This window comes from Moschus berezovskii, chromosome 10 (genome assembly GCF_049115385.1).
Source record: "Moschus berezovskii isolate FMDL1 chromosome 10, NW_MosBer_1.0, whole genome shotgun sequence".
Taxonomy (NCBI): domain Eukaryota; kingdom Metazoa; phylum Chordata; class Mammalia; order Artiodactyla; family Moschidae; genus Moschus; species Moschus berezovskii.
In genome coordinates this window covers 13,682,536-13,706,535 of record NC_142469.1, presented here as the reverse complement: position 1 = coordinate 13,706,535, position 24,000 = coordinate 13,682,536, and the positions used below count along the sequence as shown (strand labels likewise).

General features: G+C 39.1%; 1 protein-coding gene across 6 annotated transcripts in view; it reads right to left on the bottom strand.

The window, feature by feature from the left end:
* Positions 1-24,000, bottom strand: part of FAM135A (family with sequence similarity 135 member A) — a 147,213-nt gene that overhangs the window by 109,093 nt on the left and 14,120 nt on the right. For 3 of the 6 annotated variants that reach the window (XM_088840491.1, XM_055432812.2, XM_055432815.2), the window contains exons 2-3: positions 14,225-14,314; positions 12,678-12,793 (exon numbers count right to left, since the gene is read on the bottom strand). The exons of the other annotated variants lie outside the window; for them this stretch is intronic. In XM_088840491.1, the coding sequence (XP_088696617.1) occupies positions 12,678-12,754 (77 nt within the window). In that variant the 5' untranslated portion in view covers positions 12,755-12,793; positions 14,225-14,314. The remainder of the gene's footprint in view (positions 1-12,677; positions 12,794-14,224; positions 14,315-24,000) is intronic. 6 annotated transcript variants of the gene reach the window in all.

The following is a 24,000-nucleotide window of genomic DNA, read 5'->3' as shown; positions in this document are numbered from 1 at the left end:
TAGTTAATGAAGTAGGGATGGGGTTTGAAAGGATTAACTCCAATTCTTAAAGAAGTTCTATTGCAGAGAAAATAGTATGAAACATTGCTAAATGCCACAGAGAAATGTTTGGTGAAAGGAAGAGTCAACCAATGGGGCACACTTCACTGTTTTATTTTGTCATATTACCATGCCAACCTTGAGTTATCATCATCCTGATCAGTCAGCAGCTATCAACACTAAGGCAAGACCAGCAGCCAAAAGATTACAACTCACTGAAGGCTCACATGATGGTTGGCATTTTTTAGCAATAAAGTATTTTTAAATTAAGGTACGTCCATTGTTCTTCTAGACACAATCCTATTGTACATTTAATTTTTTAGACTACAGTATAAACAACTTTTACATGCTCCAGGAAATAAATTCCTGGGAAAGTGTTTATTCTGAAATTCACTTTATTGTGATGATCCGGAACTGAACTCACCATATCTCCAAGGTATGCCCGTACTAAATAAAAACTTACAATATTTGAAAGATGCTAGGGCAACAACAGAGTATTCTGAAAACTAAAAAATAAGGAAAGGAATAAAACATCTGCCATGCCTTTCTTTCTACAGGATAAACTGTATTTCAAAGTAACCAAATAGTTAATGAGGTAAAATTCTTCACAGAATTACAGCCAATTAGTGCAGAAGATATAATAAAATATCATCATTTTGTAAGCCTTAGTAATATAAAACAATGACTCTGGACAAAAGTTATCAATAGGTACCACCAATTAAGTGATATGGAACTGCATAATGGATATATCAGGTTGACAACACCTTACTCAAATTTATGAAAAGAGACATTTTCTGCTCCCAGGTGTAATGTAACAGGAAAAACACAGCATCACCTATGAACGATTTTTCTCAAAAACTATCGGAATTTAATTAAGCCTAAATTGAGCAATTATAAATAAAAAAAAAATTTAAGAGACATTAACATTCAAAAGGAGATCAGTCCTGGGTGTTCACTGGAAGGAATGATGCTAAAGCTGAAACTCCAATACTTTGGCCACCTCATGTGAAGAGTTGACTCACTGGAAAAGACTGATGCTGGGAGGGATTGGGGGCGGGAGGAGAAGGGGACGACAGAGAATGAGATGGCTGGAAAGCATCACCGACTCGATGGACAAGAGTTTGAGTGAACTCCGGGAGTTGGTGATGGACAGGGAGGCCTGGTGTGCTGTGATTCATGGGGTCGCAAAGAGTCGGACTCGACTGAGTGACTGAACTGAACATTCAAATGCAACGTATAAATTTTGGTGGGATACTGAATCAAACATAAATTATAAAAACACATTTATAAGATGACTGAAGAAATGAGAAGCCTGTTTTATTTGATACCAAGAAATTATTTTTAAAATTTCTTTAAGTGTGATAATGACTTTGCAGATTTTCAAAAACGAAAGTCTTCCTGCATTAGAGACATTGAAAAAAGAAATAAGGAGGTAAAATACAGAGGAAAAAACTTTGATAATTATTGGCTAGATGGTTGTTTTATATGTGCTTACTGTACTTTGATGTTTCAAAATTTTCCTTCAAGAAACAAAAGGTGGTCCTAGATTGGTATTTTCCAAGGGCCAGACATAAGAAAAGGAAAATCTCTCTAAAAGAATAAATCTGAATATCTCTGCAGAAATCAGAACATGAGAAAAAGAGCAATATGGGGAAAAAATATGAGGGAATATAAAAAGCACAAAATATAAGATAATGGATAGAAAGACAAACATTATCAACAATCACATTAACTATAAATGGACTAAATGTTCCAGTTAAAAGACAAAGAATGCTCTAAAGAATGAAAAAGGAAATACCACTGTATGTTGTTTACAACAGACAAAGCTAAAATACAAGGATAGAGAAAGTTTGAAAATAAAAGAATGGTAAAAGGTACACTTTGCAAATGCTAACCAAAAGAAAACTGATGTTACAATATTAATATTAGAACAAAGTTAAAAGCAAAAAGCATTATTAGGATATAAAAGTATTTTCATAAATGATGCGCTAAGTCATTTCAGTCAGGTCTGACTCTTTGAGATCCCATGAACTCCCACCAGGCTCCTCTGTCCATGGAATTCTCTAGGCAAGAATACTGGAGTGGGTTGCCATTTCCTTCACCAATCATTTCCCTTCATAATGATAAAAGCTTCAATTCATCAAGTAAGAATTTTTAATTTGTACATATCTGTTCTCAAAACATGGGATATTTAAAATCCAAAAGTGCCTTTAAACAAGAAAACTTAAAAACTATTTTGAGTTTTATGGTCACAATAATTTTAAATGTTTGTATCTGTCATCTTATTCTATAGTTTTTGATGTTGCTGATGTTTTCCGTTCTTTCATTTGCTATGTTAAAGCTGGTTAGTCTGCTTATTTTTTTTCCCAATAACCACATTTAACCATCAATTTCATTAGAAAGCAATTAAATATTTCAGAAACATCAGTATATAGGTACAAGACTTTATAGAAAGACATTTTTAAAAATTTTCCTTTACATTTAGGTAAGATGCCGAATTTAACAATTACTCCTCCTACCATTATTCTCCTTTTCCCATATTTCAATAATAAGTCTAGAAAACCAATTCACTAATCTGTTCAAAATGAGCAAAATTTAAATGGCCACAGGACTGGAAAAGGTCAGTTTTCATTCCAATCCCAAAGAAAGGCAACGCCAAAGAATGCTCAAACTACCGCAGAAATGCACTCATCTCACACGCTAGTAAAGTCATGCTCAAAATTCTCCAAGCCAGGCTTCAGCAATATGTGAACCATGAACTTCCAGATGTTCAAGCTGGTTTTAGAAAAGGCAGAGGAACCAAAGATCAAGTTGCCAACATCCGCTGGATCATGGAAAAAGCAAGAGAGTTCCAGATAAACATCGATTTCTGCTTTATTGACTATGCCAAAGCCTTTGCATGGATCACAATAAACTGGAAAATTCTGAAAGAGATGGGAATACCAGACCACCTGATCTGCCTCTTGAGAAACCTGTATGCAGGTCAGGAAGTGACAGAACTGGACGTGGAACAACAGACTGGTTCCAAATAGGAAAAGGTGTACATCAAGGCTGTATACAGTCACCCTGCTTATTTAACTTATATGTAGAGTACATCATGAGGAACGCTGGGCTAGAAGAAGCACAAGCTGGAATCAAGATTGCCGGGAGAAATATCAATAACCTCACATATGCAGATGATACCACCCTTATGGTAGAAAGTAAAGAAGAACTAAAAAGCCTCTTGATGAAAGTGAAAGAGGAGAGTGAAAAAGTTGGCTTGAAGCTCAACATTCAGAAAACAAAGATCATGGCATCTGGTCCCATTACTTCATGGGAAATAGATGGGGAAACAGTGAAAACAGTGTCAAACTTTATTGTTTTGGGCTCCAAAATCACTACAGATGCTGATTGCAGCCATTAAATTAAAAGATGCTTACTCCTTGGAAGGAAAGTTATGACCAACCTGGATAGCATATTAAAAAGCAGAGACATAACTTTGCCAACCAAGGTCCGTCTAGTCAAGGCTATGGTTTTTCCAGTGGTCATGTATGGATGTGAGAGTTGGACTGTGAAGAAAGCTGATCGCCGAAGAATTGACGCTTTTGAACTGTGGTGCTGGAGAATACTCTTGAGAGTCCCTTGGATGGCAAGGAGATCCAACCAGTCCATTCTAAAGGAGATCAGTCCTGGGTGTTCACTGGAAGGACTGATGCTTAAGCTGAAACTCCAATACTTTGGCCACCTTATGTGAAAAGCTGACTCACTGGAAAAGAGTCTGATGCTGGGAGGGATTGGGGGCAGGAGGAGAAGGGGACGACAGAGAATGATATGGCTGGATGGCATCACCGACTCTGTGAACATGAGTTTGAGTGAACTCCGGGAGTTGGTGATGGACAGGGAGGCCTGGCGTGCTGTGATTCATGGGGTCGCAAAGAGTCGGACACAACCGAGCGACTGAACTGAATTGAACTGAATGCTAGTCCCAGCTTCCCAAGTGGTGCTAGTGGTAAATAATCTGCCTGCCAGCGTAGGAGATGGAAGAGATGTGGGTTCGTTCCCTGGGTTGGGAAGATCCCCTGGAGGAGGGTATGGCACCCTACTCCAGTATTCTTGCCTGGAAAATCCAATGCTGGAGAGTCTGGGGGGCTACAGTTCGTAAAGCGTTGGACACGACTATAGCAACTTAGCATCATGAAGGCATGCAAGGCTAGTCCATTTGCCTCCTTCTAAAATGAATTAAACTCAACTCCATTCTAGAAGTCATTCACTAATTCTAAAGCTGTGTTCTTTAAACTGTGGTATGTACACAGGTGGATCTTTGTGACATGTTATCAATCTGCAGTAAAATAAAGTAAATCAACCCTATTTCAGAGCACACAATTTTAGTTAGTCCTTTTTTTTTTAAGGAAGACTTTCTCACTGAAGAAAGCAGCAAAAGTATTACATTTTGGAAAAAGTATTTCACCTTTTCTTGAATTAGTAACAAACTGTGCAGATGAGTACAACAGATAGCAATATCTTAACAAATTCCAGAAAAAAATGTTCTAATAATTTTGCAGTGGTCTCCAAAGAGAGGAAATTCCCCCTCCAGTTTAATACCTAACTTTAGTTGTTATATCTTCAATTTAATCCCACTTTCATATCCTTTATGCTGCTGAGAGCAGATGTCCAAACAGCAATCTTCCACATATATTTAAAAGGCAAAATTTCCTCCCCCATTTAAGCCCTCTTAAGAAATGAACTTTGAAAGAGTCATTTGGGAAGACCACCATCTTGAAATCATGTATTGCTAGTAAATAAACTCAAAACAAGTTAATTATACTGAGCTCTCATAGCACTCATTTATAAGACATACATCCACATACCATTAAATAACATCAAATTTATAATCGATGCTTTAGCATCTCAATTTTGTTTTCAAGAGTTTACAATCTACCATATTTTTAAAAAGAAAGAACAGATTAAAATGAAAATAAAGGTAGTTTTTCTTTATATTGTTAGTATCTTGACTATTTGTTTACCATTAAGGAAACAACGATGTAATTACAGTAAAAACGGACCTACTCCGATGTCACATGTTCTCTTTGTGTCTGTCTGGAGTTCAGGCCCTGCCTAACTGCTTCCTTATTGTGTAACAACAGTGGCAAAATTAAACACTCAGCCCTAGGGACGTGAGGACAAGTACTGTCACCAAACGTGCACAAGTAGTGCTTATTCATACTCCGCTTCCATTTAGTTCCTGCCATGAAATTAAAAGGCGCTTACTCCTTGGAAGGAAAGTTATGACCAACCTAGATAGCATATTAAAAAGCAGAGACATTACTTTACCAACAAAGGTCCGTCTAGTTAAGGCTATAGTTTTTCCAGTGGTCATGTATGGATGTGAGAGTTGGACTGTGAAGAAAGCTGATCGCCGAAGAATTGATGCTTTTGAACTGTGGCGTTGGAGAAGACTCTTGAGAGTCCCTTGGACTGCAAGGAGATCTAACCAGTCCATTCTAAAGGAGAACAATCCTGGGTGTTCACTGGAAGGACTGATGCTAAAGCTGAAACTCCAATACTCTGGCCACCTCATGTGACGAGTTGACTCACTGGACTCTGATGCTGGGAAAGGTTGGGGGCGGGAGGAGAAGGGGACGACAAAGAATGAGATGGCTGGATGGCATCACCGACTCGATGGACATGAGTCTGAGTGAACTCTGGGAGTTGGTGATGGACAGGGAGGCCTGGTGTGCTGTGACTCATGGGGTCGCAAGGAGTCGGACACGACTGAGCGACTGAACTGAACTGAACTGATGACTACATGGCTATGACTCCAGCACTATTCAGTCCTTGATGTTATTTTTAAAACATGAAAGTAAAACACTCCACAGGACTGCAGGCACATCTCATTTTATCACACTTCAGTTTACTGCACCCTATAGATCACGTGCTTTTTACGAATTGAAGTTTTGTGGTAACTCTGTGCTGAGCAGCCTACTGGTGCCATTTTCCCAACAGCATTTGCTCACTTTGTGTCTCTGTGCCACAGAAACTGTGGTAATTTTGACAAAATTTCACTTTCATTGCTATTATATTTGCTATGGTAATCTGTGATAGGTAATCTTTGACGTGACTACTGCAAAAAGATTATGCTTCACTGAAAGCTCAGATGATGGTTAGCATTTTCTAGCATTAAGGTACTTTTTACTTACAGTACGTACATTGTATCTTTAGACATAACAGACTACGGTTTAGTATAAACATCATGTTTATATGCACCGAGCAACCACAAACGTCATGTGACTTCACTGTGATACCCACTTTCCTGCAGTGTTCAGAAGCTGAACCTGCAGTATTTCTGAGGTCTGCCTCCATTTCATTACTTGAATTTTTAAGTTTCTCATCTCAGTCTCCTAAAAAGTCATTTCACATACAGAAAATAAACTGGAAAAGATATATTTCCTAGCATTTAAATAGAAATTTGGATAAATGTATCTGTTTATATATCAAAGCTGACAGTTGCTTAACGTAACAGCAAACACAAGCTCCAAGTTAACTGACTTATATGGCAAAGGCAGTGAAGGCTCAAAAAGTAGCATAAAGAAAAGATTTAAAGGGTAGGAACTAATTAAATCAGAATAGAAAATAGACTAAATTATATCCTTGCAAACATTCTTACAAATAAGTCAAGTAATATATCTAAAAACATTAAGTCTCTAATTACTAGATTTTTCAAAGATCAGTAACAACATTCAAGAGTCCTCAATGGATGTGGAAACTAGACTGCAGAACAGCAGAAAATAAATGAAAGCAGCAATCACACATGCTATGCTTATGATGGCTGACAGTAAGATGGAAGAGCAGTTCACTTAGACCATATTTACAGTTCCATAACTTCAATTATGAACTGTCTCTACTTGGATCTTACCTCACACTCAACCTAACAAAATGAACCAACCTTAAATTCCACACTACGATCCCTTGTAACTTCATTATGTACATCAGTATCACTAATATTGTCCAAGTCAATGTGATGCAAAACTTCAGCATTATCATTTAAATTTTTTATTAAAAATTCCAAATTTGTAAAAAGTAGAGCAGTGAACTCAAACCCCACTGCCCATTTTCTACCAATGAAAAAGATTTTGCCATATTTGATTCATATGTAATTTTTTTCTTTGCTGAGCTATTTCAAAGTAATCCTAGACATCATGTAAAGACATACCTCCACATACATATTTTTTAATGTTTTTTCTGTCTCTGCAATATCCTCCACATGGAATCAGTCATTAAATCCTACTCTTAATAACCTCATAGCTCAGTTGGTAAAGAATCCAACTGCAGTGCAGAAGACCCTGATCGATTCCTGGGTCAGGAAGATCCGCTGGAGAAGGGACAGGCTACCCACTCCAGTATTCTTGGGTTTCCCTGGTGGCTCAGCTGCAAGGTGAAAGACCTGGGTTCGATCCCTGGGTTGGGAAGATCCCCTGAAGAAGGGAAAGGCTACCCACTTTTTATTCTTGCCTGGAGAATTCCATGGACTCTGTAGTCCATGGGGTCGCAAAGAGTCAGACACAACTGAGCAACTTTCACTTTCACTTAATAACCTCAAAAGGTCTCACAGAAATTAATAACAATCCCAAAAAAACATAAAAGTGTATGGGAGACTGACTTTTAAAGGCCTCAATTTTTTTTCACCCATCCTCGTATCCATGCCTCTCACAGTAAGCCTCCCATCAACAAGTGGGGTGCAGGTCCCCATCCCTTTGGGCTGGCCTGACCACTTGTTTTAGGCAGTAGGCTGTGGCAGAGATGACAGTGAGCTAGTGCCAAGCCTAGGTCTTTTTGTAAGGTTTCTCTGTCTCCCTGGATTCCTGCCTCCTCGGTGAGAGTAACACTGCAGGATGAGAGGTGACAGAGCAGAGCTGAGTGCACCCAGGTGTCCGTTCTACACCACGCAGCTCCTGCCAGCCAACTGTGAGCGAGCCCAGCCAACCCAGACTGGTGCAACCATCCAGCTGGTCCACAGATCTGTGAGCTCAAATAAATGTTTGCCGTTGTGATGCCACTGAGGCTTTGGGTTTTTTGTTAGCTGCATTAAAATAACTAATACGGAAATTGGTACTAATAAAAACAAAATACGTGTCACTGACTTTGGGACCAAAGTAGTAGTTACAGTTACAAAGGCAAGAAAAATAATGAGGAAACTATATGAGACTTAAAAAACAGTGACCCGTGTTTTGAAGTGATAAACTTTTGGTGACTATGCTTTCGAACAATAACTTAAAAGAAGTTAGACTGTATCTAAAAGGAACTTTTTGGCTTAAGCAAGTTAATTTTCTGGCAGAATGCTGAAAATGTCACCTGGTTGCTCCAAGCCAAGTACAGTTAAGGTTCTGCAAGAAAGAGATGAGCTAAAGAAACACCTGGTCATTTTATAAGCAGAATCTAGAGAAAACCGAGAGGAACCAAGACTTCCTGGTGTGGAAAATAAAACTTCATACAAAGATCTAATCAAGGGTGTGACTGTAAATCCCTTTCTTAAGATCTCCAAAAGAGCTAAGGGCAGTGTCTAAGTAGACATTTTCAGCTTGACAAAAGGGCTTTTAGGAAGTTCAAGGGCAGGATTCCACAGAATTCTGATCTCCACACAGTAGTGATTCATCTAGAGAGCAGTCATGTCTCACTAAACAACAGTGGGTGTGGGTTTCAGAGCACGGAATCAACCATACCAGACACGCAGAATTCCCATCAAGTTTTATAGAAGTTTCACTGGCCAAAGAGCCACCAGCCCAGACCTGGGAAGGCTCTGTAACTTGTTTAGCCAGCAGAACACAGTGTGGTGACAACTGTGTCAATGTAGCAAACCGGCACCTTCTGCTCGCTTTCTTGGACTCCCCCTCTGCCAGGAGTACAAGCCCAGGCTGTCCTGCTGACAGGTGAGAGACCATGTGGAATAGAGCACAGCTGTCTTTGTTTTTTCAACAAGATGGCAAAGCCGAGATAAACCATCAACAATAGGATTATTTCTTTCATCATCTCCCCAGTCATGGCCCCACCACTACCTACCCAGCTCAGAGACTCAGGTTTATGTCCTGAGATATTGTGAGCCCTTCTACCCTGTCCCTGGGCCTCTATTTCTTCAGCCAGACCATCCATTCAGTATCATCATGCAATCCATATGTCAGTAAGTACTAATTGTAATAATGGTGATCATGTCATCGGTTCTTGGAAACCACCAGTGGCTACCCCAAACCCTAGTATCAACTCTCCTCCAGAAAAAAAAGCCCTTCACAAACATAACCTCTCCTCTGCTGTCTTTTCTTCTGCAATTCTACCAGAAAATGTCCAGCCTCTTCAGTTCAGTTCAGTCGCTCAGTCGTGTCCAACTCTCTGCGACCCCATGAATCACAGCACGCCAGGCCTCCCTGTCCATCACCAACTCCCGGAGTACACTCAAACTCATGTCCACAAAGTCGGTGATGCCATCCAGCCATCTCATTCTCTGTCATCCCCTTCTCCTCCCGCCCCCAACCTTTCCGAGCATCAGAGTCTTTTCCAGTGAGTCAACTCTTCGCATGAGGTGGCCAAAGTACTGGAGTTTCAACTTTAGCATCAGTCCTTCCAGTGAACACCCAGGACTGATCTCCTTTAGAATGGACTGATGGGATCTCCTTGCAGTCCAAGGGACTCTCAAGAGTCTTCTCCAACACCACAGTTCAAAAGCATCAATTCTTCGGCGATCAGCTTTCTTCACAGTCCAACTCTCACATCCATACATGACCACGGGAAAAACCATAGCCTTGACTAGACGGACCCTGGTTGGCAAAGCAATGTCTCTGCTTTTTAATATGCTCTCTAGGTTCATCATAACTTTCCTTCCAAGGAGTAAGTGTCTTTTAATTTCATGGCTGCAATCAGCATCTGCAGTGATTTTGGAGCCCCCCAAAATAAAGTCTGACACTGTTTCCACTGTTTTTCCATCTATTTCCCATGAAGTGATGGGACCAGATGCCATGATCTTTGTTTTCTGAATGTTGAGCTTCAAGCCAAACTTTTCACTCTCCTCTTTCACTTTCATCAAGAGGCCTTTGAATTCCTCTTCACTTTCTGCCATAAGGGTGGTGTCATCTGCATATCTGAGGTTATTGATATTTCTCCCAGCAATCTTGATTCCAGCTTGTGCTTCTTCCAGCCCAGCGTTCCTCATGATGTACTCTGCATAGAAGTTAAATAAGCAAGGTGACAATATATAGCCTTGACACACTCCTTTTCCTATTTGAAACCAGTCTGTTGTTCCATGTCCAGTTCTAACTGTTGCTTCCTGACCTGCATACAGGTTTCTCAAGAGGCAGGTCAGGTGGTCTGCTATTCCCATCTCTTTCAGAATTTTCCACAGTTTATTGTGATCCACATAGTCAAAGGCTTTGGCATAGTCAATGAAGCAGAAATAGATGTTTTTCTGGAACTCTCTTGCTTTCTCCATGATCCAGTGGATGTTGGCAACTTGATCTCTGGTTCCTCTGCCTTTTCTAAAACCTGCTTGAACATCTGGAAATCAGCCCTCAATACCCATTGGAAGCACTGATGCTGAAGCTCCAATACTTTGGCCACATGGTGCAAACAGCCAATTCATTGGAAAAGACCCTGATTCTGGGGAAAGATTGAAATCAGGAGGGGAAGGACAGAGGGTGAGATGGTTGGATGCATCCCTGACTCAATGGACGTGAGTTTAAGCAAATTCTGGGAGATAGTGAAGGACAGGGAAGCCTGGCGTGCTGCAGTACACGGGGTTGCAAAGAGTTGGACACGCCTTAGCGAATGAACAACAACATTTTTTTACGGAATAATGAGTAGACTTCCCTGAGCTATAGGTACGTTCTTGTTGCATAACTATTTAATGCATAGCAGTGTGTACATTTCATCCCCAAACTACCAACTTATCCCTCTTTCCCACATTTACCCTTTAGTAACCATCAGTTTGTATTCAAAGTCTGTGAGTCTTTTCTGCTTTATAAACAAGTCCATTTGTATCATCTTTTTAGATTCTACATATTGGTTATATCATCAGATATTTAACTCTCTCTGTCTGACTTACTTCAATTGGTATGATAATCTCTAGGTTCACCATGCTGCTGAAAATGACACTATTTCATTCTTTTTTAAGGTTGAGTAAAATTCAATTGTCTGAATTTGGCAATAAGGAGTTCATGATCTGAGCCACAGTCAGCTCCTGGTCTTGTTTTTGCTAACTGTATAGAGCTTCTCCATCTTTGGCTGCAAATAATATAATCGATCTGATTTCAGTGTTGACCATCTGGTGATGTCCATGTGTAGAGTCTTCTCTTGCGTTGCTGGAAGAGGGTGTTTGCTATGACCAGTGCGTTCTCTTGGCAAAAACTATTAGCCTTTGCCCTGCTTAATTCCGTGCTCCAAGGCCAAATTTGCCTGTTACTCCAGGTGTTTCTTGACTTCCTACTTTTGCATTCCAGTCCCCTTTAATGAAAAGGACATCATTTTTGGGTGTTAGTTCTAAAAGGTCTTGTAGGTCTTCATAGGACCGTTCAACTTCAGCTTCTTCAGCGTTACTGGTTGGGGCATAGACTTGGATGACTGTAATATTGAATGGTTTGCCTTGGAAATGAACAGAAATCATTCTGTCATTTTCAAGATTGCATCCAAGTACTGCATTTCAGACTCTTTCGTTGACTATGATGGCTACTCCATTTCTTCTAAGGGATTCCTGCCCACAGTAGTAGATATAATGGTCATCTGAGTTAAATTCACCCATTCCAGTCCATTTTACTTCGCTGATTCCTAGAATGTCGACATTCACTCTTGTCATCTCCTGTTTGACCACTTTCAATTTGCCTTGACTCTTGGACCTAACATTCCAGGTTCCTATGCAATATTGCTCTTTACAGCACCAGACCTTGCTTCTATCACCGGTCACATCCAGAACTGGGTATTGGTTTTGCTTTGGCTCCATCCCTTTATTCCTTCTAGAGTTATTTCTCCACTGATCTCCAGTAGCATATTGGGCACCTACCGACCTGGGGAATTCCTCATTCAGTATCCTATCATTTTGCCCTTTATAACTCTTTAAAATAAGAGTTATGTTCATTCCTGTTTCCAAGACTCGATTATCAATGTTTTCTCCCACCGAGAGGGTCTTTCACCTTATCCTCTCCCTATCACTCTTACCCATGCTTTGACCCTATCCCCTGTCATGGGCCTTTCCTGACATGCTAGCCCAGAAAGAGGTCTTTTGCTTCTGATTCCTAGAGCACTTTCTATATATACTTTTTAAAGAGTCATCATTTTATATTCCTATTTTGTATATGTATATTGTGTGTGTATATTCTGCTTTTTTGAAAGCCCACACACTGTCATCTTTTAAAAGAGCAGAAATGAAATCTTTATCAATTTTCATTGAAGTCCTCTCAGTGTTCAGTACAAATTCATAAACACAAGTTAAATATATCCAGAATCTTCATTAAATCCATAGAAATAATACTCATTTATTTAGAAATAAAATTTCACTACGAAAACCCTTGAATATAGCTCATTGTTTTCTTTCTATATGCTCGAACAAAAGTATGTACTTAAATTTAAATGAAAACTGTACAATTTATCTTATGCAAAATACAGAATTTTCACATTAAAATACAAACCCTCTCTGAAATAAATCCACATTGTAGAACTTGTTTAGCTCCACGGAGAATTCTACCATTGCTTGAACTTCAGTCATTTTTAGTTTATACTCAGAAGACAAATCTGGTAACAGCACCTTGGTTAAAGTAGGGGAAAAAAATCATGAGAAGCACACACAAAAAAATGCCAATTTACAAAATCATTAACATTAAACATATTTCAGAGTATTATATGCAGGGAGGAATTAAAAATGAAGGCAATTCATTTAGTGCTCCTGACTTAGCTTGATCCGACTGCACAGCACCAGAATCTACACTCACTATACACACGCACTAAGGAAATATTAGACAGCACTACCCCAGAAGATCTACCCTGTGTGAATGCTTTCCTAAGATTTGTTTCTCTTTGCGACAACTATGTTATAATAAATAATACAGCAAATTGTTAAAAGTAACTCTTGACTTTATCATTGGTAAAAGGTAACGTTTTAAGTGAAAAATTAAGTTATCTAATTATTCTCTTCTAGTTCTACACTGCACTTCACATAAAGGCAACTCAGAGTCAAAAAAAGAATTGGCGTTCTTTAATTCCCATTTAAATTTATGAAGCTTTTTCTCTGTCAGGTGAAGTTCTTAAATGACTGCTCATTTTTTAATTAAAAACAATTTTCCCCTCATTACAAAAGTCTAAAGTGTTCATTTTCAAGAGGTCAAAAAGAAAGAGACAAGAAAAAAAGGAAACATTTATAATTCTACCCACTGAAATACATACTTTGGTATATATTCTTTATATGTGTGTATATTTGTACATTTTCTATAAAACGAGGATCAAATTATGTATATTTAGTTTCATCTGCTTATTTCATTTATTTTTACCAATATTGATGTTAATAACTATTATACTGTGATATTATAATTTAAACTATCTCCTATTGTTAGGTATTAATAGTTCAATAGTTCCCATCTTCACACCATTTCAAAAAGCATCGTTGCAATCATCCTTATAAATAATACATACTTTAAAAAGCAATCTGATGTAGTAAGAAAGTGTTGAAAGACAATTCTGAGAGTCCTCATGTTACTGCATGTCTTGCAAGCAGAGACACTGACTGCCTTTATTTCAAACTATTTTTCAAGGACACATGTTTAGCAAAGCGTCAGGAATCAGGGACAGTGTCTCATACTGGAGTTAAGGGCAAATCTTTTTACTGTCCCACGTGATAAAGATAAAGTCTCCTCTGAGGCATAAATCAGCAGGCTCACTGTCCCTCACAAAAAATTCAGGTCCCTCAGCTAAGGCGTCCTCTCATGTAACACAAACTACTCTTAAGCAGGCTGCCTCGTACTCCAGCCACTGCTACTGCCCTGCATATAAACCATCCTTTTCTCTGACCCAGGAGGAGTCTTGAGTCTTCTGATGACATCCATGTTGCTCGGGAAGGCTAACTTGTTATTTGCAAGTGGGATAATATTGACCCTTCGCATTTCTTAAAACAGTTCTTCATAGAAATTTAGCAAATATTTTGATCTATTATGAATTAAACACAAAAGAAATGCCATAGTCTTACCTCTGCTGATCAAAACTTCATTTTAATATCATTAAATAACCAATGCTGCACTTCCAGTTAGTGATTCTTGCTAAAATAATAGTGCTCCCCCTATGAGAAAAAAAAATAACATCTCAAACAAAATAGGAGGCATACAAATGTCCATTTTAAGGAAACCTATGCTTTGTTACTTAGTACTTTCAATTTATCCAAAAGATCCATATTCTCCATAAGGCTTAGGAATAAAGGTTAGAAATTTGTTTTCATTCAGTTTTACATATCAATAGTTAACTATTATCTTTGTTATGATTCACATAATAATAATAAATAGAGCAGTATTTTCTTAGTTCAGTTGTTCAGAAACAATCCTCATGAATACCCAAAACATTATAAGTTTTTCACTTTTTAAAGAATTCTCTGTTTATTATTTTTGGCTGTGCTGGGTCTTTGCTGCTGTGCGTAGGTTTTCTCTAGTTGTGACAAGTCGGGGCTACTCTTCAGTTGCGGTACACGGGCTTCTCACTGTGGTGGCTTCTCTTGTTGTGGCGCACAGGCTCTAGGCATGTGGGCTCAGCAGTTATCACACATGGCTTAGCTACCCCACAGCATGTGGAATCTTCCCGGACCAGGAACCGAGCCTATGTCCCCTGCACTGGCAGGTGGATTCCGAACCACTGGAACCACCAGGAAGTCCTAAGCTTATCCATTTTTAAGATGTAGAACTCACCATTTTAAAATATGTCATTCCCTTGGTAGAAGAAATGATTTCTGAAACTTCACACACAGACAAATAGAGAGATATGAAACAAATAGAAAGATATGCTATGAGTTATTTAAAATATTTTGACGAAAAAGGTGCCTGGATACACTGTGGATAGTTTTTTTTTTCCCACACTTAGATTTTAAAAAAGTCTTTTGCCTTTGGTATAATTATTTTAGGTACTAAAAATGTTAGAATGAAGACCACATTCACACTTCTTCACAGATTTTTTTCTTCTTTCCATCATGTATATATAGACTTTACCACCTTCCTTAATTGTTAAAGCTTAGTATGGTGGAAAGGTCTGACAGACTGTGGTCCTCTGGAGAAGGGAATGGCAAACCACTTCAGTATACTTGCCTTGAGAACCCCATGAACAGTAAGAAAAGGCAAAATGATAGGATACTGACTGAGGAACTCCCCAGGTTGGTAGGTGCCCAATATGCTACTGGAGATCAGTGGAGAAATAAATCCAGAAAGAATGAAGGGAAGGAGCCAAAGCAAAAACAATACCCAGTTGTGGATGTGACCGGTAATAGAAGCAAGGTCCAATGCAGTAAAGAGCAATATTGCATAGGAACCTGGAATGTTAGGTCCAAGAGTCAAGGCAAATTGGAAGTGGTCAAACAGGAGATGACAAGAGTGAACATCAACATTCTAGGAATCAGCGAAGTAAAATGGACTGGAATGGGTGAATTTAACTCAGATGACCATTATATCTACTACTGTGGGCAGGAATCCCTTAGAAGAAATGGAGTAGCCATCATGGTCAACAAGAGTCCAAAATAAAGTACTTGGATGCAATCTCAAAAACGACAGAATGATCTCTGTTTGTTTCCAAGGCAAACCATTCAAAATTACAGTAATCCAAGCCTATGCCCCAACCAGTAACGCTGAAGAAGCCGAAGTTGAACGGTTCTATGAAGACCTACAAGACCTTTTAGAACTAACACCCAAAAAAGATGTCCTTTTCATTATAGGGGACTGGAATGCAAAAGTAGGAAGTCAAGAAACACCTGGAGTAACTGGCAAATCTGGCCTTGGAGCACGGAATGAAGCAGGACAAAGGCTAATAGTTTTTGCCAAGAGAATGCACTGATCATAGCAAACACCCTCTTCCAACAACACAAGAGAAGACTCTACACATGGACATCACCAGATGGTCAACACCGAAATCAGATTGATTATATTCTTTGCAGCCAAAGATGGAGAAGCTCTATACAGTTAGCAAAAACAAGACCAGGAGCTGACTGTGGCTCAGATCATGAACTCCTTATTGCCAAATTCAGACTTAAATTGAAGAAAGTAGGGAAAACCACTAGACCATTCAGATATGACCTCAATCAAATCCCTTATGATTATACTGTAGAAGTGAGAAATAGATTTAAGGGACTAGATCTGATAGTGTGCCTGATGAACTATGGACAGAGGTTCGTAACATTTGTACACGAGACAGGGAAAAGACGATCCCCATGGAAAAGAAATGCAAAAAAGCAAAATGGCTGTCTGAGGAGGCCTTACAAATAGCTGTGAAAAGAAGAGAAGTGAAAAGCAAAGGAGAAAAGGAAAGATATAAGCATCTGAAAGCAGAGTTCCAAAGAATAGCAAGGAGAGATAAGAAAGCCTTCCTCAGAGATCAATGCAAAGAAATAGAGGAAAACAACAGAATAGGAAAGACTAGAGACCTCTTCAAGAAAATTAGAGATACCAAGGGAATATTTCATGCAAAGATAGGCTCGATAAAGGACAGAAATGGTGTGGACCTAACAGAAGCAGAAGATATTAAGAAGAGGTGGCAAGAATGCACAGAAGAACTGTACAAAAAAGATCTTCACAACCAAGACAATCACGATGGTGTGATCACTCACCTACAGCCAGACATCTTGGAATGTGAAGTCAAGTGGGCCTTAGAAAGCATCACTACGAACAAAGCTAGTGGAGGTGATGGAATTCCAGTAGAGCTATTTCAAATCCTGAAAGATGATGCTGTGAAAGTGCTGCACTCAATATGCCAGCAAATTTGGAAAACTCAGCAGTGGCCACAGGACTGGGAAAGATCAGTTTTCATTCCAATCCCAAAGAAAGGCAATGCCAAAGAATGCTCAAACTACCACACAGCTGCACTCATCTCACATGCTAGTAAAGTCATGCTCAAAATTCTCCAAGCCAGGCTTCAGCAATACGTGAACCGTGAACTTCCAGATGTTCAAGCTGGTTTTAGAAAAGGCAGAGGAACCAGAGATCAAGTTGCCAACATCCACTGGATCATGGAGAAAGCAAGAGAGTTCCAGAAAAACATCTATTTCTGCTTCATTGACTATGCCAAAGCCTTTGACTGTGTGGATCACAATAAACTGAGGAAAAAATTCTGAAAGAGATGGGAATAGTAGACCACCTGACCTGCCTCTTGAGAAACCTGTATGCAGGTCAGGAAGCAACAGTTAGAACTGGACATGGAACAACAGACTGGTTCCAAATAGGAAAAGGAGTACATCAAGGTTGTATATTGTCACCCTGCTTATTTAACTTATATGCAGAGTACATCATGAGGAATGCTGGGCTGGAAGAAGCACAAGCTGGAATCAAGATTGCTGGGAGAAATATCAATAACCTAGATATGCAGATGACACCACCCTTATGGCAGAAAGTGAAAAGGAACTAAAAAGCCTCTTAAGGAAAGTGAAAGAGAGTGAAAAAGTTGGCTTGAAGCTCAACATTCAGAAAACAAAGATCATGGCATCTGGTTTCATCACTTCATGGGAAATAGATGGAGAAACAGTGGAAACAGTGTCAGACTTTATTGTTTTGGGCTCCAAAATCACTCCGGATGCTGACTGCAGTCATAAAATTAAAAGATGCTTACTCCTTGGAAGGAAAGTTATGACAAACCTAGATAGCAAATTGAAAAGCAGAGACATTACTTTGCCAACCAAGGTCTGTCTAGTCAAGGCAATGGTTTTTCCCATGGTTATGTATGGATGTGAGAGTTGGACTGTGAAGAAAGCTGATCGCCGAAGAATTGATGCTTTTGAACTGTGGTGTTGGAGAAGACTCTTGAGAGTCCCTTGGACTGCAAGGAGATCCCATCAGTCCATTCTAAAGGAGATCAGTCCTGGGTGTTCACTGGAAGGACTGATGCTAAAGTTGAAACTCCAGTACTTCGGCCACCTCATGCGAAGAGTTGACTCACTGGAAAAGACATGCTGGGAGGGATTGGGGGCAGGAGAAGGGGACGACAGAGAATAAGATGGCAGGATGGCATCACCGATTCAATGGACATGAGTTTGAGTGAACTCCAGGAGTTGGTGATGGACAGGGAGGCCTGGTGTGCTGTGATTCATGGGGTCGCGGAGTGTCGGACACGACTGAGCGACTGAACTCTACTGAACTGAACTGAATCACATCAAAAGATTTTTACAGTAACTATTTCTAAGGAGATCAAAATGATACTGTCTATATGTTTCCTGTTCATGGAAGTAGTCTCTTCTCTAAGACAGCTTCTCCTGTACATATATTCTTGTGTTCTACCCCTGACTGTGTCAAGTTTGGTTAGGTCTCTATGCCTTAACTCACTCAGAAATAAAATAGGTATTCATTCATTCAAACATTTATTGAACACTTACTATAAGCTAGCAAATGCAAGGGGTCAAGGCCCAGGTAAATTTCTGACACCTCAAAAAGCTCACTAGCCACCAGGAAGAGATTAATATACATTAAGTACAGCACAATGATTAAAACAAGGCTGAGGATCTGAGTCCAAATCCAACATTTTGGTAGTTTACCCCTCATGTCTCCATTTCCTTCATGGAACATAGCATCGCTACCGCCTGTATCAGTAGGCCTGTTATCTGAGGAAGAAATATATTTTTTCCTCATTTAAGCCATTTCACTTTTGTATCCCTTTACAGCAGCCTTTTCTTCAATACAGAAATTAATACCAGAATTAGAGAACTATCATAACAAAATTCTAAAATATGTGGCACTGGCTAAGTCACTGGGTAGCAGGCAACAGAGCAACAGACAAAACTATTAATAAACTAATGGTGACCCTGTTATATTGGAGCAAAACATGCCATAAACTGTTGCCGACAATAACTTACAGAACGTGGTGCCCATAAAAACCTCAGAACTTCAAGCTAAGAATGTGAAAAGAACCACGACGTTCATGTGTGTCAGTGGTTCTCTGCTGCCCTTACCCAGGCAAGAACTGGCCAGTTGGCAACGAAAGATGGAAGGAAATAGAGTAGAAATGGGTCCCTATAATCAACTCCTTCAATATTTGCATTATCAGGAGATAAGATTATTAGCACTTTCCCCAAAGACTTCTATTAAGACATTTTCTCAAAACAAATACAGTTGATTTGGAATGTATTCACTTCAGGTATACAGCAAAATGATTCAATTACATATATATTCCTTTTCAGACTCTTTTCCATTATAATTTCTTACAAGATATTGAATATAGTTCCTTGTGCTATACAATAGGTCCTTGTTATTTATTTTATATATAGTGGTTTTTATATCTCCTATCCCAATCCCCTAATTTCCTTTCTCCCCCACATTTCCCCTTTGGTAACGATAAATTTGTTTTCTATGTGAGTCTACATTTGTTTTGTGAATAAGTTCATTTGTATCTGTTGGTTTTTTTTTTTTTAGATTCCACATATAAGAGATATCATATGATTATCTGTCTTCCTCTATCTGACTTACTTCACTTAATATGATAATCTCTAGGTTCATCCATTTTTGCAAATGGTATTATTTCATTCTTTTTTATGGCATCACCAAGTCAATGGACATGAGTTTGGGTAAACTCTGGGAGTCGGTGATGGACAGGGAGGCCTGGTGTGCTGCAGTCCAAAGGGTTGCAGAGTTGGACATGACTGAGCTACTGAACTGAACTGAATATTCCAATGTATATATGTACCCCATATTTATCCATTTGTTTGTTGATGAACAGTTAGGTTGCTTCCACGTCTTAACTACCATAAATAGTACTGCTATGAACAGTGAGTTGCATGCATCTTTTCAAATTAGAGTTTTCATCTTTTCCAGATGTATGCACAGAAGTGGGACTGCTGGATCATACGGTAACTCTATTATTTTTAAGGAAACTCCATACTGTTCTCTATAGTGGCTGTACCAATTTACATTCGCACCAACACTGTAGGAGGGTTCCCTCTACTCCACACCCTCGCAAACATTTACTGATGATGGCCATTCTGACTGGTGTGAGACAATACCTCATTGTAGTTTCTATTTTTTATTGAAGTATAGTTGATTTACAATGTTGTGTTAACTTCTATGGAATAGCAAAGTGACTCAGTTATACACATATCCACTGTTTTTCGTTATGATTTATCTCAAGATAATATTATTTGTTCCCTATGCCATACAGCAGGACCTTGTTGTTTCTCTACCCTGTATGTAATGGTTTGCATCTACTAACCCCAAACTCCCAGTCCATCCTTCCCCAAACCCTCCCACTTGGTACACAAATCTGTTCTGTATGTCTGTAGATAAGTTTAATTTTAAATTCCACATATAAGTGATACCATATGGTACTTGTCTTTCTTTTTCTGACATACTTCACTCAGTATGATAATCTCTAGTTGCATCCATGTTGCTGTAAAAGGCCTTACTTCATTCCTTCCTACGCTGAGCAGTATGTCACCATATATATATGTATATGTATCCCCTGGAGAAGGAAATGGTAACCCACTCCAGTATTCTTGCCTGGAGAATCCCATGGATGGAGAAGCCTGGTAGGCTACAGTCCACGGGGTCGCAAAGAGTAGGACGCGACTGAACGGAACAGAACACACACATATATATATATTAATATACGCATGCATACCACATCTTCATCATTCATTCATCTATTGATGGACATCTAGGTTGTTTCCATGTCTTGACTATTGCAAACAGTGCTGCTACAGAACATAAAGACGCATGTATCTTTTTGAATTATAGTTTTGTCTGGATATATAGCCCAGAAGTGAGATTACTGGATCATACAGTAATTCTATTTTTAGTTTTCTGGGGAACCTCCAGCCTGTTTTCCATAATTGCTGTACTAAGTTGCCAATCAGTGGGAATGCTTTCTCCACACCCTCTCGAGCATTTGCTATTTGTAAACTTTTTAATGATGCTCATTCTCACCAGTATGCAGTGGTATTTCATTGAGGTTTTGCTTTTCATTTCTCTAATGGCTGACAATGTTAAGCATCTTTTCATTTGCCTATTGGTCACCTGCATGGCTCCTTTGGAGAAATGTCTATTTAGGTCTTCTGCCCGTTTTTTTGGGGGGGATTTGCTGAATCATATGAGTGGTTTGTATATTTTGGAAATTAGACCCTTGTCAGTTGCATTATTTGCAAATATTTTCTCTCATTTTGTAGCTAAATCTTCATTTTTTTATGGTTTCCTTTGCTGTGTAAAAGTTTATAAGTTTGATTAGGTTCCATTTATTTTTGATTTATTAGAGTGTTTGGTCTGCTTTACTCTAGGAGTTTTATAGTATCCAAACTTTCATTTAGGTCTTTAATCCACTTTGAGATTATTTTTGTATATGGAGTTAGAGAATGCTGCAATTTCATTTTTTTTACATGCAATTGCTCAGTTTTCTCAGCATACTTATTGAAGAGACTGTTTTTTCTCCTTTGTATATTCTTCTTCCTTTATCATTGATTAATTGACATAAGAGTAAGGGTTTATGTATATATAGGCTTTCTATCCTCTTTCATCAATCTATATGTCTGTTTTGGTGCCAGTACCATACTGTTTTGATTACTGTAGCTTTATAGTATAGTCTGAAGTCAAGGAGTATGATTCCTGAAGCTCTGCTTTTCTTTCTCAAGAATTTTTTGGATATTTGAGGTCTTTTGTGTTTCCATACACATCTTAAAATTTCTGTTCTCGAAAACCCTAACAATGCTACCAGTAAACTAATGGAACTCATCAATGAATTCAGTAAAGTTGCAGGGTACTAAATTAATATATAGAAATCTGTTGCTATTTCTGTAGACAAAAGTTAACTATCAGAAAGGAAAATTAAGGAACAATCCTATTTATCATTGCATCAAAAAGAATAAAATGCCAAGGAATAAACCTACCTAAGGAGGCGACATCTGTACTCCAAAAACTCTAAGACACAGATGTCAACAAAAACAGATGGAAAGATATACCATGTTCTTGAATTAGAAGAATCAATATTGTTAAAATGACCATCCCACCTAAGGCTATGTACAGATTTAATGCAATCCTTATCAAATTACCAATGGCATTTTTCACAGAACTTTTAAGACTTCCTGATGAAACAAAGAAATACAGCTCTGTGGATAAGATTATATTAGGGTGCTGCCATACCTCTCAGCAATGCCTCCTGTTTCAGATGACTTCAAGACAAACAGAAAGTGCTGAGTGCACAGGAAAGCAATAAATAAGTCAGGCTTAAGTACCACAGCAGGAAAGAACTATTTTGCCATAGTCTCTGGCATCAGAACTGAATGGAGACAAACACAACTGAATCCTGCTATATTTTTGAGAGAACTGTATTTGTCAAAGATATTAAAAGCTAACCTGCAAACACCTGTGACTGTGTAACTTGCAGGATGGCAAGCCTATCGTAGCACAAAGCTAACTATGAAAACCAGATGCCTTCCCAACAGGAAAAATTTTCAATACCAACTTCAGATGTGATCACGGAGGTTAACGTAAGGAAGAAACACCTGGACAGCAAAGACAGGGGTCAGAGTACAGTGAATATAGGCATTCTTACCAGAAGAACTGCTACACCATTACTGCCCAGCATTACCCTCAACCAGTGACCTCTCATTGTTTGCTTACCCAAATGGAAAATTTTATTATTCTTTTCCTGTTTTTGATCCACCACTATATGTCAGATGTATGTGGGAGGGGTGAGGGAGGAACAGTAACTGCTTTGTCTCCAGGTCACTGGACTTGCAGATCTAACAGGTGGATCTGTTCTCTCAGTTGGATTAATGTAACAGGAGGATGGATCCTGGATTGTCTCCTTTGGCAACGGCAACTGGATTATTTTCAATAGGCAGGATGAAAGATACACACAGATACTTTAGTAGGTGAACTGCAAGACTGTGGCTGACAACTTGTCATTTCTGCTTTCCTCTTCTTTTCCTGCTGAATGATCAGCAATCCTGAGACAATGTTTCCCAACCAGCCCTGAGGCAAGTGTGGCCAATTCATCCTTTCTGTGGACTGCAAACTGAAGTCCACAGACAGATATGCAATGTCTGCCTCACTTGTTGAAAAGGGAATTCTTGGCTCTGGATTTCATTGCTTCCTTTTCTACAGGTTGGAATACCTTCTTAATAGTGATCTAGTATCGATCACACAGATTAAGACAGAACTCTGAAAAATGGTAAAACAGAAAGATGGAAAGATTCTGGATTCTGGAATGGTTTCATAGAGCACAGACGTCAAATTTATCTAGGCTGCTCAGACTTTTGTTTTATAACTCTTTATCAAAGCAACTGTACCTAACCTATACCCTAAGTAACATGTCTTCCCTTCAATGGCTCAGAGGTTAAAGCGTCTGCCTCCAATGCGGGAGACCCAGGTTTGATGGGAAGATCCCCTAGAGAAGGAAATGGTAACCCACTCCAGTATTCTTGCCTGGACAATCCCATGGACGGAGAAGCCTAGTAGGCTACAGTCCATGGGGTCGCAAAGACTCAGACACGACTGAGCGACTTCACTTCAGGCTATTTTCAAAGAAGCAGGCAAATGATCCTTTATATTACATATGTTAATTAATAACTATATGTCACAATAAAATAAAATGCTATATGACAATATACATGATTTGAAAATAATTCAAATCGTCTCTCTTCTATTCCAAACCCCCAATGGATTCCGACCATGTTCAGTAGCACTACCTTACAATGGCCTACAAGACAACCTTACAGAACCTGGTTCTTCCACCACCCCTCTGACCTCATCTCCTAAGTCGGCCCACTCTAATCACACTGCTTGCTATTTCTCAAACACACCAAAG